This window comes from Notolepis coatsorum (genome assembly GCF_963971535.1).
Source record: "Notolepis coatsorum genome assembly, chromosome: 3".
NCBI lineage: Eukaryota > Metazoa > Chordata > Actinopteri > Aulopiformes > Paralepididae > Notolepis > Notolepis coatsorum.
In genome coordinates this window covers 2596572-2614071 of record NC_140167.1, presented here as the reverse complement: position 1 = coordinate 2614071, position 17500 = coordinate 2596572, and the positions used below count along the sequence as shown (strand labels likewise).

Below are 17500 nucleotides of genomic sequence, written 5' to 3'. Positions count from 1 at the left end.
AAATGGGATGAGGTACAATTTACAGTAAGGTGTACTGAGGTTACGGGTTGTAGTGCAAATTCTTTGCCAATAAATGTGTTTAGGTGTTGCTGCAGTGAGTTTTTTTTTTTTTTTTTTTTTTTTAACTTTGGTCATTCCGCTGGCTCTTTTTTGCGTTTATCGCATTTTCTCTGGTCAAGAATGACCGACAGAAACAGGTTTGAATGGGGGTACAGATGGGGGGAAGACACTCTGAGAAAGATACGGCTACAGTCCGGGAATCGAACTTGCTAACCCCAGATCCGTGACGAGCACGGTTGTCCCCGGCGCCGAAATAGCGCTCGAGGTACGCGGTGAGCTACTGGAGCTCCCCGTGAGTTGTTTGTTTAAAGTGAGTGTGTGCGTGTTAGGGCTGCAACGATTAGTCGACATAATCGACGACGGCGATTATAAAAAAATCGTTGGCGAGGAATTGTTGCGTCGATTAGTCATACATTTTTTTTTTTTTTTTTTCTTTTTCACTACCTATCTTTGTGAAAGTGGCTTCTCAGCTCTGGTCCAGCTGAAGACTTCTTAGCTTAACATAAGAGACCGACAGTAAGTTTGGGGAACTAATGGGATAACTGGGGATGTTGTTTGGTCCTGACAAGAGTCTCAAAGCAACTCTGAGGTCGTGCTCAATGTCCAATCTGTTCCTCTGCTCTGTCTTCAGCTGGACCAGAGCTGAGAAGCCACTTTCACAAAGATAGGTAGTGCAAAAAAAAAGAAAATTATATATATATTTTTATTTTTTATTTTTTTATATAATTGTTTTTCGATTAGTCGACTAATCGAAAAAATAATCGACAGATTAGTCGACTACCAAAATAGTCATTAGTTGCAGCCCTAGTGCTGTGAGTGCATTTGATGGTTGTTACGATAGTTCACATCATTTATAATAATAGGGCCCCCTCTTATCTTACAAATTATTTTCAGTGGAATAGGGACATGTCACATCATGCATAATACCCATAACACCACCAGAGCCGGCGTTGCAGACCTGTGTATTCCAAGGTTCAAAACAAATAGGTCAAATGTTCTTTTAAATTCTGGGGAGCCACACATTGGAATTTGTAAACCTTCACAGCATGCACCAGTAGCCGCCGACACAATTTTAAGAAAAAAGTCAAATCATGGCTCCTCGACAATGTTAAAAACTAGATTTAAAAAATGGCTACGTTTGTACTGCATTAAAAATGTTCATGTCTATGTAGTTTGTCAAATTGTTATTTGTGGTCACGTTTTGTATCGCTCGTCTGTCTGAGACCAAGGACCACGATGGAAATAAGTCTTGACTTTTTTGTGTAGCATCCTTGAAGTTTTTCTGGAATCTTGTATATATATATTTATTTTTTATCCACTTTTTTCTCCTCCTATTTTTCTTGTATTTTCCTCCCATCCCAATTTAGTCGTTATGCCAATTCCCCCCCCTCCCCTTCCTGGTCGTTGCGCGCATTTGCCCCCTACTGGTTGGTCTAGGGAGCCCTGAAGTCCATCACATGCTTCCTCCGATAATAATAATAATAATAATAATAATAATAATAATAATAATAATAATAATAATAATAATAATAATAATAATAATAGATTGAATTTGTAATGCACTTTTTGTTTGCTGGGATCCCAAAGTGCTACGCTACGGGGTTAAAACATAGTTAAAAAAATAAAATAGTTATTAGTAAAACAAATAAAATACAGAACAAAAATAAGATAAAAATAGAACATAGTTAATTAAAAACATAGTATAAACAGAAAATGTAAAAAAAAAAAACAGCACAAAAAAAAGAAAATAAAAAGCTAACAGTCAAAGGCCTTTTTGAACAGGTAGGTTTTCAGACCTGCTTTTAGGAGACAGCCAGCAGCCTCTTTTCACCTGGCAGCGAGGACTGTCGTTGGGTGAGTGTAACACGTGGGGAGGGCACACTACCTCACCCAGATCCCTTCCTCGCTGTGCAGGTGCCCTGACCGACCTGTAGGAGTCGCTGTTTTACAACGACCAGATTACCACCCATCGACTCCCCTCCCGCTGACTCTGCCAATCGAGCCAGTATGACGACCGGCCCAAGCCGGAGGCACCGCTGACAGCCGGATTCGATACCGGTGTCTCTGCGGTGGTACACAGACGCTTAGTCCGCTGTAGGGCTGCACGATTTTGGGAAATAATCTAATTGCGATTTTTCTGACAGATACTGCGATTGCGATTAAATTTGCGATTATAATAAAAAAAAAATTAAGCAGCCCCACAGAGGTTTATTGTAAAATGCGGCTTGCATCTGGCCTACGCGGTGGGTCTGTTCGGGACACAGAGCCTGAAATCTTTTCTTTTTACCTGGTAATCGATACCGGTACCCAACGGTACCTTTACCCTCCCTTTCTGAAGTCTAAACTTCACAACAACACAATCTAAAAACCCTTACCTCCCTCTCCCAAACCGATCTTGTATCTCAATGGGACTTCCTGGTTAAACAAAAAGTAAAAAAAATTTAAATAAAATAAATAGCGATTATTAGATTTTTTTTGCGATTTGATCATTGCATCATTGCATCATCGATTCCATAAAAAAAATCGATTAATCGTGCAGCCCTAGTCCGCTGCGCCACCCGGCCGCGCCAATCTTGTATATTTTTTTTAAATGTCTAATAAAAAGTCAAATTAAATGAACCCCCCAGATGCAGCAGCAGCAGCTGATCCAGCACCAGCACATCCAGCAGCAGATGGCGCAGCAGCGGCAGCAGCAGGCGCTGATTCAACACGAGCAGCAGGAGAAGTTCCAGCAGCAGCAGCAGCAGCAGCTCCAGCAGCACCAGATCCAGCAGCAGCTGCAGCACCAGCAGCAGCAGCAGCAGCAGCAGCAGCAGAACCCGGGAACCATGCGGGACTACTACCCCCTCGTGCACTCGCAGCCCCCCGTGCTCTCCCCGGCGGAGCCCCCCCTCGCCGCGGCGCCGCAGCCAGGGCCGGGCGCCACCCCACCGGAGGAGGAGGAGCCCCTCATCCAGGACATCACCCCCGAGCCCCAGCCCCCCGCAGAGGCCTCGCAGCCTCCCCCCCTCCTCCTCCTCCAGCGCCCGCCGCCTCTCCAGCCGCAGCCCCGTCGCTCCCGCCGGCTCTCCAAGGAGGGCGGGGCGCCGTCCGACGGCACGTCCTCCGTCCCCCCCGCGCCCTCGGACCCGACGGGGTCCCAGGGGGGGCCGCAGGGAGCCCAGAACGGGGGGGGCCGGGCCCCCGAGGTCCAGGCGGCAGCTCCGACGGGGGTCATCCAGAGCACGCGGCGGAAGCGCAGGGTGTCGCAGGAGGTGAACCTGGAGACGCTGGCCCAGAAGGCCTCGGAGATGGAGTGCCTGCCGCCGCACATCCTCAAGGTCAGCGCCGTGTGTGTGTGTGTGTGTGTGTGTGTGTGTGTGTGTGTGTGTGTGTGTGTGTGTGTGTGTGTGTGTGTGTGTGTGTGTGTGTGTGTGTGTGTGTGTGTGTGTGTGTGTGTGTGTGTGTGTGTGTGTGTGTGTGTGTGTGTGTGTGTGTGTGTGTGTGTGTGTGTGTGTGTGTGTGTGTGTGTACGGTGTGTGTACGGTGTGTGTACTGTGTGTGTGTACTGTGTGTGTGTACTGTGTGTGTACTGTGTGTACTGTGTGTGTGTACTGTGTGTCTACGGTGTGTGTACTGTGTGTGTACTGTGTGTGTACTGTGTGTACTGTGTCTACTGTGTGTGTGTACTGTGTGTACTGTGTGTGTGTACTGTGTGTGTGTACTGTGTGTACTGTGTGTGTACTGTGTGTACTGTGTGTACTGTGTGTGTGTACTGTGTGTACTGTGTGTGTGTACTGTGTGTGTACTGTGTGTACTGTGTGTGTGTACTGTGTGTACTGTGTGTGTGTACTGTGTGTACTGTGTGTACTGTGTGTACTGTGTGTGTGTGTACTGTGTGTACTGTGTGTGTGTACTGTGTGTACTGTGTGTGTGTACTGTGTGTACTGTGTGTGTACTGTGTTTACTAGGGCTGTCTTAAATACTTCGAAGCTTCGAAGCTTCGTTCGATGGCACGAGCTTCGAACGAAAAATAAATAAATCGAAGTTTAAAAAATTAAAATTAAAAATAAAGAAAAATATATATTTTTTTCTCAAATCTTGCGCCTCCATTCCAATGAAGCGAAAGTAAGCGGCGCCTCGACTCCACCGCTCTACAACAAGCACGTGGAGATTATCTGTGTTGAAAACAACAAGGACATGTGCAGCAGACATGTCGACGAAGAAGCGAAGCAATGCCGTTTGTTATTTAAGACTATGTCGGACAGATTTGTGTTCATTGTGCTGCTTTTTTAAAGTGGCCCGACCCATATAAAAATATGTCTTAATAAAAAACGTGCTTAATTAAGTCGAATTCTGCCTTTGTCTCTATCAACTACATATAAATATTTATATAATTGTTTGCTTGATAGACGAAGGTTGCATCATAATTATGTAATGTCATGTCGTTGGCTGTGAGAGCAGCCCCACTGCACCCAGGCAGCGCAGCCGAGTGAAACCTTGTTGGCTGCGTCACAGTCACGAAAGGGGCTACTTAATTAATTAATCCAATCCACTTTATTTATAGAGCACATTTAAAAACAACAAAGTTTACCAAAGTGTACAAGTCTCACAACATAAGATAAAAAAGAAAAAAGAAAAAATATATATATATATATATATAATTATTATTATTTTTTTTTTTTTTCAAGCTTCGAATTAAAATTGAAGCTCGGCCCCGAAGCTTCGATTGCCAAAAAAAGCTTCGAAGGTCAGCCCTAGTGTTTCCTGTGTGTGTGTGTACTACTGTGTGTGTACTGTGTTTCCTGTGTGTGTGTACTGTGTTTACTGTGTGTGTACTGTGTTTCCTGTGTGTGTGTACTGTGTTTCCTGTGTGTGTACTACTGTGTGTGTACTGTGTTTCCTGTGTGTGTACTGTGTTTACTGTGTGTGTACTGTGTTTCCTGTGTGTGTGTACTGTGTTTCCTGTGTGTGTACTACTGTGTGTGTACTGTGTTTCCTGTGTGTGTACTGTGTTTCCTGTGTGTGTACTGTGTTTACTGTGTGTGTACTATGTTTCCTGTGTGTGTGTACTGTGTTTCCTGTGTGTGTGTACTGTGTTTCCTGTGTGTGTACTACTGTGTGTGTACTGTGTTTCCTGTGTGTGTACTGTGTTTACTGTGTGTGTACTGTGTTTCCTGTGTGTGTGTACTGTGTTTACTGTGTGTGTACTATGTTTCCTGTGTGTGTACTGTGTTTCCTGTGTGTGTGTACTTTGTTTCCTGTGTGTGTGTACTACTGTGTGTGTACTGTGTTTCCTGTGTGTGTGTACTACTGTGTGTGTACTGTGTTTACTGTGTGTACTGTGTACTATGTTTACTGTGTGTGTACTGTGTTCCTGTGTGTGTATTACTGTGTGTGTACTGTGTTTACTGTGTGTGTGTATGTACTGTGTATGTACTGTGTGTACGTGTGGTGTGTATGTATTGTACTGTGTTTACGTATGTTGTATGGAAAAGAGTGTGTCTGTGTATTGCAAGTGTGTCTATTGTGAGTGAGTGTGTCTGTGTGCGTGTGTGTGTGTGTGTGTGTGTGTGCGTGTGTGTGTGTGTGTGTGTGTGTGTGTGTGTGTGTGTGTGTGCGCACTGCGCATAGATACTATATTTCTTAAACTGCTCACTGCTCACCACTGAAAGCCTTTCCTAGACTCGACATCCTCATTTAGCTAAATACCTCGTGCCGTATCTAGAAATGTTCTCGTCGGAGGTTAACCTCAAGGTTTCTCTAATTTTTTTTTTTTTATCAAATATTTGTATGTTTTTTCTTTTATACACAAAAACAAGACAAACACAATACAGTAATAATAAACTAGACCTCACAATACCATAACAATAATAATGACAATAGAAATAACAAAAATAATAATAATAATACAGAACATAAAAATCGAATTATATTATCACAGACACCTAGGGATGGGTACCTTTCACATTTGAACCGATACCGGTACCGGTACCGGTACCTGTGAATCGATACCGGTACCCAACGGTACCTTTTTTCGGTACTTTAGTCTCAAGAAATTTAATTTACCTACCTACCTCAGTCGTAAAAAAAAAAATCCAAACTTCAAATAACTACAATTTCGACAGTTTTCGGCTTGTCATTGCTCCGACTGCTTTGTTGTTGAATCAAGTCAAATCCTAGGTAAGCATATATTGTGCGTGTGAACGTTGACATGAAAAAAAAAAAGTAAAAAAATAAAAAAAAAAGTAAAAAAAATTAAAAAAATAATAAAAAATATTTTCTTTTATTTTTTTTTTATTTTTTTTTCGGTTTCTCACTTGATTCGATACTCGGTAGTACCGACGTGTTTCGGTTCGGTACCTCAAAAGTACCGAATTCGGTACCCATCCCTACAGACACCACAAAAAACGTTTGCTTAGGTTAAGTATTGAAAATCACACGTTAGTTAATCCAGTCGTTGTGGTAATGAGATGCATAAAACTGATAAACGTGCTTTTCAATTGATATTGTCAAATATCTCAGTTACTTTCATCAACAAAAGTCTTCCCCCCGAAAAATTCTGCTTTGCGCATAATCTCAAACACTCATCCAAAAACTCTAAACAGTTTTGCACACGTTCATTATTTAGTTTTGACCGCTAATCGAGAGCGAGTGAGTTTGAATACGGCCACCAGTGATGTCATCGGGGACACTGAATCCTTGTGTTAACCCTTTCACTACCACACTGCCAAAGTGTTAACCCTTTCACTACCACACTATAGGGGTGGGAATCGCCAGAGATCTCGCGATACGATACTATCGCGATACTTGAGCCACGATACGATAGTATCGCGATACTCGCTATATCGCGAATATTGCGATATATTTTTTATTTGTATTTTTTTAATTTTTTTAACTGCAAAGTAAAACTGTCAACATGTTTTATATAATAAAATAAAGTTCAGTCTGTTCATCTCACTTCAAGCAGACAGATGTCAACACTGTAATCTGTGTTGCATGTACCTGACAAACTGAACTGTTTGTATTACAGTCATATTCCAACTTAACTGAATGCACATGTGTGTGTGGACTACTGTACTATTACAGGTATTGAAATGAACAATGCAACTTCCTTATACACAAAAAAAAATATATATAAATTTTTTTATTTTTATGAATAATTAAATATCGATACTTGGCGTCCCTGTATCGATACAGTATCGCCACGCAAAGTATCGCGATACTACTATGTATCGATTTTTTCCCCCACCCCTACCACACTACCAAAGGGTTAACCGTCTGTAGTGTGGTAGTGAAAGGGTTAACCACAGCTCAATGAAACGGTAAGGTAGCGAGTCCCTATGAGACGTGAGGTGTTGCTATTTCTTCATCTACACAAGAACACAATGTCCCCGATGACATCATCACCGGTGGCCACATTCAAAACTCATTCACTCGTCTCAATAACTGTCAAACTAAATTAATGTGTGTGAGGTTATGTTTCAGATGTATTGTCACTTCAGTCACGTCATTCGGTACCTTTTACAGCAAAGAGTGAGATTCGCTTTGTTGTTGTGGTTCCTCGACCGTAGCGGCAGCATCCAATATAGTATAAAATAAAAAGAGCATAGAATAAAATAAGATAAAAAAAAACAGCAAGATGACTATATATACAGATAACGAGATGCACCGTGCGCAGACATTACAAGTTCAAGTTTCTTTAATAGTTGTCATAGTAAAATACAGAATATTTTTCCATGAAATGCTTTTTTCTGTATGAGCTCCTGAGAGCGTGCTAGATAAAATAGATAAAAAGTATAACATAGACAAAGTCAAGAGTACGTAAACAAAAAGCGTTAATCAATATACATATATACAATACAGAGTAAAAAAAAGAGTAACAGTGAGGTACAACGCAGCAATGGGATGTAATGAGGTACGGTGCAATGAGGTATGAGTCGTAGTGCAAATCTCTTTGTTAATAAATAATATAAAGTGTGTTCAAGTGTTTACACTATATAAAATATAAATAACAAGCCGTGTGTATACAGTTCCAACAAGAAAATACGCGTAGATAAATCTAGTTTGTGTGTTTTGGGTGAAGTGGCCCTTTAACACGGAGATGATGATGAATAATAATAATAGTAAATATGTGTGGGCGCTCAGCGTGGCTCGTGCCCCCAGGCCTGGCTCACGGGTCTCACATACAGAGACACAGTGTTGGTTACATGGCTGTACACCTCCCCCACTCCACCAGAGGGGTGAAACTCCACCCTGACTACCCCCCCTCCCTCCACACCGCCCCCCCCCCTGCCTCCTCTTTCTATATGGGGGTAGGAGGGGTACGAGGGGGGGGGGGGGGGGGGGGGGCTACCGTGCCTGCATTGCTCAGCAGAATAGCTGCTCTGGTGTTGGGGGCTGGACTTTTAAACCACTGGGAATAATGGCAGAGTGACCCAGAGAAAAATGGTAAATGGCTGCGTTTATATATAACAAGCCAAAGCGCTTTACAATTTTTGTACCTCACATTTTTTTACCCGCTCACTCACACATTCGCACACCGGCGGCAGAGGCGACCGACCGACCGACCGACCGCGCGCGCGAGAGGTGCCCCACCGGCTCATCGTCGTGGACTCGTGGAGCAGTTGGGGGGTTATTAAGTGTCTCTCGCTCGAGGGACACTTCGACGCGCTGCCACCACGGGGAGGGGTGGGAATCGAACCGGGGAACCTCCGGATTACCAGACGACCGCTCTCTACCTCCCGAGCCGATGTTGCTTCCTCTGTCTCCCAGCCCTCTGTGAAGACGTGTCGGGGGGGGACGCGGCCCTATTCGTGGATCGTCGCTCGCCGCCCTGCGTTCAACACCGCAAGCCTCGCTGCTCCTTTCTGATTCAATGCTCCATTCTGATTCAATGCTCCACTCTGAATCAATGCTCCACTCTGAATCAATGCTCCATTTTGATTCAATGCTCCACTCTGAATCAATGCTCCATTTTGATTCAATGCTCCATTCTGATTCAATGCTCCATTCTGAATCAATGCTCCATTTTGATTCAATGCTCCATTTTGATTCAATGCTCCATTCTGATTCAATGCTCCATTTTGATTCAATGCTCTATTCTGATTCAATGCTCCATTCTGATTCAATGCTCCATTCTGAATCAATGCTCCATTCTGATTCAATGCTCCATTCTGATTCAATGCTCGGATCAGACTTTCTTCTTTTGTTTGGCTGTTTAATTTTTTTAATTTTTTTTTATCACATTCCAGTGGGAACTGGTCACCTCTCCCGAACTGACCCGCATGCGCTGGTGACCAACAACGAAGACGGACGTAAACACGGAGGACACCGTTTATGGTTTTGTTTATAAGTTGATGTTGTGCAATGGAGGCTAATTCGTGAGCAGATGATAACGGGGGACGAGGAGGAGGTGAACGAGAGACATCTCTTCTTTCAATAGGCTTTCAAACACAGACTATGATACGTCCCCTCGAAGTTTTGCTTGTACAGAAGTGTCACCCTAAATACTTAAAACACCTCCTCCCTGTCCCTCCACTGACCACCTGCATCACAGCTGGCTGTGTTCACAGAGTGACTCCCGCCACAGAATTGGCGGGAGCGACGTGAAGGTCACATGAATTCTGATGTGACTGTCTGAGGTGGGTTAGATTGAGGTATTTCCTGCAGTCTGAGGTGGGTTAGATTGAGGTATCTCCTGCAGTCTGAGGTGGGTTAGATTGAGGTATCTCCTGCAGTGTGAGGTGGGTTAGATTGAGGTATCTCCTGCAGTCTGAGGTGGGTTAGATTGAGGTATTTCCTGCAGTCTGAGGTGGGTTAGATTGAGGTATCTCCTGCAGTCTGAGGTGGGTTAGATTGAGGTATCTCCTGCAGTCTGAGGTGGGTTAGATTGAGGTATTTCCTGCAGTCTGAGGTGGGTTAGATTGAGGTATTTCCTGCAGTGTGAGGTGGGTTAGATTGAGGTATTTCCTGCAGTCTGAGGTGGGTTAGATTGAGGTATTTCCTGCAGTCTGAGGTGGGTTAGATTGAGGTATCTCCTGCAGTCTGAGGTGGGTTAGATTGAGGTATTTCCTGCAGTCTGAGGTGGGTTAGATTGAGGTATCTCCTGCAGTCTGAGGTGGGTTAGATTGAGGTATTTCCTGCAGTCTGAGGTGGGTTAGATTGAGGTATCTCCTGCAGTCTGAGGTGGGTTAGATTGAGGTATCTCCTGCAGTCTGAGGTGGGTTAGATTGAGGTATCTCCTGCAGTCTGAGGTGGGTTAGATTGAGGTATCTCCTGCAGTCTGAGGTGGGTTAGATTGAGGTATTTCCTGCAGTCTGAGGTGGGTTAGATTGAGGTATTTCCTGCAGTCTGAGGTGGGTTAGATTGCGCTCAGAGTTGCTCAACAAGGCATTACGTTTGTGGAATTTTTTTTCCTGGTGTTTACATTTGAGATTAAAGGTTAGTCAACGGTAGGGAGTCAATGTTTGACGAATGGAAATAACATCACAGGCTACAGGCTGTCATGACTTATTATTTGTTCAAGGTCGTTTTTTTCTTTTCTCCCTGCTCTCCCTTTCATTATCGTGATATTCTGTACCCGAAAAAAACTAAAACAAAAGGCTGGCTGCCACAAAACAGTCACATCTAGAGACCTCAAAACCTACTCTAGCGAGGCCTTCAACCTTGAACTGGAGAGTCTGGACTGGTCAGATGAACTCAATGGTACACTGGTTGACGAAACATGGCTTGGTTTCAAAACCAAATTCTCAGCAATACTAAACGACATGGCCCCCCTAAGAACCACCAGGGTAAAAAATCGCGCTGAGCCGTGGATGCACTCCGAAATACTGGCCGCTATGAAAACCAGAGACAAAAAATGCTCTGAGTTTCGTAAAAGTCAGTCAAAGCTTACTAAAAGCACGAGCAGTGAACTCCAAGCCCACGTGACTGAACTCAAACTAGAAAGAAACAGACTAAGAAACGACGTAAACTCCATGATCAAAACTGCAAAAAAGAATTTCATCAATGACAAAACTGAGGAAAACAAAAACAAACCACGTGAACTTTGGAAATTACTCAATAATCAACTAGGATGCAGTAAAAAACTTAAAACCAGATTCTCAAACATAAACATAAAAACTGACAACACGCTCATCACAGACAAGCTGGATGTAGCCAATTACTTAAACATTTTCTTCACAAACATAGCCACAACACTGGTAAACAAACTACCCTCCCACTCAGGGCTTTATGGGGTAGAACACATAGTAGCTTTCTACAAAAACCTAGGGGTCCGCAAGGACGACTTCAAGCTGGAAACGGTAACAACAGATGAGGTACTCAATAAACTGAGCGCCCTCCAACCTAACAAGGCCACTGGCCATGACAACATCCCCTCCAAATTCCTCAGAGACTCAGCAGCCGCCATCACACCAATCATCACACACATAATAAACCTCTCCATAAAACAGGGACACGTCCCCAAGGACTTCAAAATTGCGAGGGTGACCCCTCTGCACAAAAAGGGCAGCAAATTAGACCCAGGCAACTACCGCCCTGTTTCTATTCTCACCTCCATCTCGAAAGTCATGGAAAAAATAGTCTACGAACAGGTCGAAAAGTACCTAGCGGAAAAAAATCTAATCTACGAATTCCAATCTGGCTTCAGAACATCCCACTCCACTGACACATGCCTTCTCTATTTGAATGACCACATCAAACAAGAGGTGGACGCAGGCAAATACTGCGGCATGGTCATGCTGGACCTACAAAAGGCCTTTGACACGGTCAATCACTCCATTCTGATTGACAAGCTAAAAGCAATTGGTTTTGATAGTCTATCAGTGAGCTGGATGCAATCCTACCTTGAGGGGAGGGAACAGATGGTGGAGGTAAACGGTACCCTATCCCCCCCCCTCACAGTGAGCTGTGGTGTTCCACAAGGAAGCATACTAGGACCGCTACTGTTCCTAATTTATGCAAATGACATGTCGTCAGCTTGTGACTGCAACTTGTTCCTGTTTGCGGACGACTCAGCCCTGCTGGTCTCTGACAAGAACAAGTTACAGGTTGAAAAAACCCTCAGCTCGGAACTAGGCAGAATCTGCATATGGCTCGCTGATAACAAACTATCATTACACATGGGCAAAACAGAGTCCATTCTCTTCGGTTCAAATAACAAACTCAGCAAGACCGACGGCTTCTCAGTTACAGTGGGTGACAATATTGTCACAAGGAAAGATGAAATTACCTACCTGGGGTCCATCCTAGAGGCTAATCTCTCCTGTGACAAAATGGCATCCAATGTAATAAAAAGGGTCAACCAACGAACTCGATTCTTGTACCGGATCTCCTCTCTGGTAAACAAGAACACCCTGAGGACTCTGGCAGGAGCACTCGTTCAGGGGTACTGCGACTATGCTTGCACCTCATGGTACCAAAGCACCTCAAAGGCGCTAAAAACAAAATTACAAACATCTCAAAACAAACTGGTCAGACTACTGCTTGACCTTACTCCTAGAACCCACCTCACCCCTGCCCACTTCGACAACCTAGGATGGCTTAGAGTAGACGACAGAGTACAACAACTTGCAATGGGCCTGGTCTACAAGATACACTACACGACCAAGGTACCCATGTACATGTCAAAATACTTCCCAGGGGTCGGTGAATGCCACGATCACAACGCCAGAGGGAGCTCCACAAGTCATGTCAAACCCAGATTCGGCTCAAATAAGGGACTAAACACGTTTCGCAATTATGCCACATCAATGTGGAACGCCCTACCCAAAGCTGTAAAGGAATGTGGATCACTACCCACTTTCAAAACCTCTCTCAAGGGACACCTACGGGAGACTGCAATTCAACACTGGCCCCTGTAAATATCCTAACCCAATCATTCCAACCCCCTCCAATGTACAGTCATTTACCTAGTATGGTTTTGTCAATAGTTCAATGTACAATTGTGTTTGTTTGGACAGTGTCTCCTCCCCCCCCCCCCCTCAATGTACAGTGTTACTTGTTTATACAGTATGCCCCCCGCCCCCCCCCCCCCCCCAACCACCTCCAATGTAAATTACCCAGTATGGTTGTCAATATCCCAATGTACCCAACCCCCCCCACCCAACCTCCAATGTACAGTTTCTACGTCAAATGTATATACTCCCTTTTCTTGACTCCTTCTGTATCACAAACAGTACTGTATTTGCAAATCTGGTATGTCATAAATGTATAGATGTAGCAGTACTGACTATCTGTATGTCATGTATGTCATATATGTCTATATGAATTGAAAATGGGGGACCCTGATGGAAACAAGACAAACGTCTTTCTCAGGTCTGCATCCCCTTAACAATTGTATGTATTGAGCCGTACTGTATTGTACCCATTCTGCAATCTGTTAAATAAAGTTTTCATTCATTCATTCATTCATCGTCGCGGCTCGCTGCCTTTTTAAATAGCCCCGCTGACATTAACGGCGCCATCTCTATCATTGACCACAAATAAAGGACGAGTCTTTCTTCCGCATGAATCGGCCGGCCCGTCTGCAGACGCGGGACAGACGGGCGATTCGTCCGGGGGGGGGGGGGGGGGGGGGAGCCGGGTTCCTGACGGCGACTCGCTCCGCTCACGGAAAGAACGCAGCACCAGGTTCACGTTTAAGATGCAAGATGCTTATTCTGATGATGCCGTGTGGCCTGTTCAATGCAAACGAGACTATTAGAATCATTTGATTCATACTTAGAAGAAGCCTGATCTCCAACCTACCAAAGTCAGCCCACGTTACCCCACTTCTTCTCAGAGAGCTGCACTGGCTTTCCGAACCCGCTTCAAGGTCCTCGACCTGGCATACCGTGTGGCGAGGGGAGCGGCCCTACGTCCGGTCAATGGTCTCTTAACTACACACCCTCAAGACCCCTACGCTCTGCATCTTCTAACTACACACCCTCAAGACCCCTACACTCTGCACCTTCTAACTACACACCCTCAAGACCCCTACGCTCTGCATCTTCTAACTACACACCCTCAAGACCCCTACGCTCTGCATCTTCTAACTACACACCCTCAAGACCCCTTCGCTCTGCATCTTATAACTACACACCCTCAAGACCCCTACGCTCTGCATCTTCTAACTACACACCCTCAAGACCCCTACGCTCTGCATCTTCTAACTACACACCCTCAAGACCCCTACGCTCTGCATCTTCTAACTACACACCCTCAAGACCCCTACACTCTGCACCTTCTAACTACACACCCTCAAGACCCCTACGCTCTGCATCTTCTAACTACACACCCTCAAGACCCCTACGCTCTGCATCTTCTAACTACACACCCTCAAGACCCCTACGCTCTGCATCTTCTAACTACACACCCTCAAGACCCCTACGCTCTGCATCTTCTAACTACACACCCTCAAGACCCCTACGCTCTGCATCTTCTAACTACACACCCTCAAGACCCCTACGTTCTGCATCTTCTAACTACACACCCTCAAGACCCCTACGCTCTGCATCTTCTAACTACACACCCTCAAGACCCCTACGCTCTGCATCTTCTAACTACACACCCTCAAGACCCCTACGCTCTGCATCTTCTAACTACACACCCTCAAGACCCCTACGCTCTGCATCTTCTAACTACACACCCTCAAGACCCCTACGCTCTGCATCTTCTAACTACACACTCTCAAGACCCCTACGCTCTGCATCTTCTAACTACACACCCTCAAGACCCCTACGCTCTGCATCTTCTAACTACATACCCTCAAGACCCCTCCGCTCTGCATCTTCTAACTACACACCCTCAAGACCCCTACGCTCTGCATCTTCTAACTACACACCCTCAAGACCCCTACGCTCTGCATCTTCTAACTACACACCCTCAAGACCCCTACGCTCTGCATCTTCTAACTACACACCCTCAAGACCCCTACGCTCTGTATCTTCTAACTACATACCCTCAAGACCCCTACCCTCTGCATCTTCTAACTACACACCCTCAAGACCCCTACGCTCTGCATCTTCTAACTACACACCCTCAAGACCCCTACGCTCTGTATCTTCTAACTACATACCCTCAAGACCCCTACCCTCTGCATCTTCTAACTACATACCCTCAAGACCCCTACCCTCTGCATCTTCTAACTACACACCCTCAAGACCCCTACGCTCTACATCTTCTAACTACACACCCTCAAGACCCCTACGCTCTGCATCTTCTAACTACACACCCTCAAGACCCCTACGCTCTGCATCTTCTAACTACACACCCTCAAGACCCCTACGCTCTGCATCTTCTAACTACACACCCTCAAGACCCCTACGCTCTGCATCTTCTAACTACACACCCTCAAGACCCCTACGCTCTGCATCTTCTAACTACACACCCTCAAGACCCCTACGCTCTGCATCTTCTAACTACACACCCTCAAGACCCCTACGCTCTGCATCTTCTAACTACACACCCTCAAGACCCCTATGCTCTGCATCTTCTAACTACACACCCTCAAGACCCCTACGCTCTGCATCTTCTAACTACACACCCTCAAGACCCCTACGCTCTGCATCTTCTAACTACACACCCTCAAGACCCCTACGCTCTGCATCTTCTAACTACACACCCTCAAGACCCCTGTGCTCTGCATCTTCTAACTACACACCCTCAAGACCCCTACGCTCTGCATCTTCTAACTACATACCCTCAAGACCCCTCCGCTCTGCATCTTCTAACTACACACCCTCAAGACCCCTACGCTCTGCATCTTCTAACTACACACCCTCAAGACCCCTATGCTCTGCATCTTCTAACTACACACCCTCAAGACCCCTACGCTCTGCATCTTCTAACTACACACCCTCAAGACCCCTACGCTCTGCATCTTCTAACTACACACCCTCAAGACCCCTGTGCTCTGCATCTTCTAACTACACACCCTCAAGACCCCTACGCTCTGCATCTTCTAACTACACACCCTCAAGACCCCTACGCTCTGCGTCTTCTAACTACACGCCCTCAAGACCCCTACGCTCTACATCTTCTAACTACACACCCTCAAGACCCCTACGCTCTGCATCTTCTAACTACACACCCTCAAGACCCCTGCGCTCTGCATCTTCTAACTACACACCCTCAAGACCCCTACACTCTGCATCTTCTAACTACACACCCTCAAGACCCCTACGCTCTGCATCTTCTAACTACACACCCTCAAGACCCCTACGCTCTGCATCTTCTAACTACACACCCTCAAGACCCCTACGCTCTGCGTCTTCTAACTACACACCCTCAAGACCCCTACGCTCTGCGTCTTCTAACTACACACCCTCAAGACCCCTACGCTCTGCATCTTCTAACTACACACCCTCAAGACCCCTACGCTCTGCCTCTTCTAACTACACACCCTCAAGACCCCTCTGCTCTGCATCTTCTAACTACACACCCTCAAGACCCCTACGCTCTGCCTCTTCTAACTACACACCCTCAAGACCCCTACGCTCTGCATCTTCTAACTACACACCCTCAAGACCCCTACGCTCTGCATCTTCTAACTACACACCCTCAAGACCCCTACGCTCTGCATCTTATAACTACACACCCTCAAGACCCCTACGCTCTGCATCTTCTAACTACACACCCTCAAGACCCCTACGCTCTGCATCTTCTAACTACACACCCTCAAGACCCCTACGCTCTGCATCTTCTAACTACACAGTACGGCTGCCATGTCTTATTATTTAGCCGTTTGTTCAAGGTCATGTTCTCCGCTCTCTTTCATTATCGTTGCCGCTTTGCTGCATTTTTGAATAGCCTATAGCTGACATTAACGGCGCCATCCATCAATCAAGGAGACAAGACCATGACGTATAATAGTCTACGAGCTCGCTCTCCTCAAAAGATGATGACCACGTAGTCCTGTCCCTGACTGGGACCCCCGTTCCCCTGACTGGGACCCCCGGTCACAACAGGCAGAGCATGAATCCACAAAATACAGTAGGGCTACGCTGTTGGTGTTTTTTTTTTTTTAAAGGGCTGTGGTTTTAAGCTTGTGTGAACTTGGTCAAATCGTCACTGTAATGACATTAGATCAAATATGACCTCAAACTGAACAAAATCAAAAATGTTGGTATCAAACTGAACAAAATAAATTATATAAAAGAAAAAAGAAACAAGTAATGTTGAAAGTAAACAGTGTTCACTGCAAATACCAACAGCAAACAATGTAGTTGAACCTCAAGAGTCGATCAATAATTTAAACGGCACGGTGTGTAAATGTGATGCATTCAAGGCTTCTAATAAAGAAAAATTGCCCAAAAATGCTCTTTTTTATTCCCCCCAAGGGAGATGAAACTATATTAAATATATGTTTTTGTATTCAAGTCGTTGTTTTTTTTGCGGGGCTACCGGGAGCCTGGTGCGTCTGCCACACGTCTTTATGGAACTGGCAAAGAATAAAGATTGGCGCGCAAGTGCTGCC

At 45.2% G+C, this 17500-nt stretch overlaps 1 protein-coding gene across 1 annotated transcript in view; it reads left to right on the top strand.

Moving 5' to 3' along the window:
• The window catches only part of LOC311225115 (uncharacterized protein), a gene marked incomplete at its 3' end in the record, with an annotated part of 52599 nt that overhangs the window by 1632 nt on the left and 33467 nt on the right, over window positions 1-17500 (top strand). Inside the window, 1 exon segment of the mRNA XM_084310320.1 lies at window positions 2688-3393. Coding sequence (XP_084166446.1) covers window positions 2688-3393 — 706 coding nt within the window.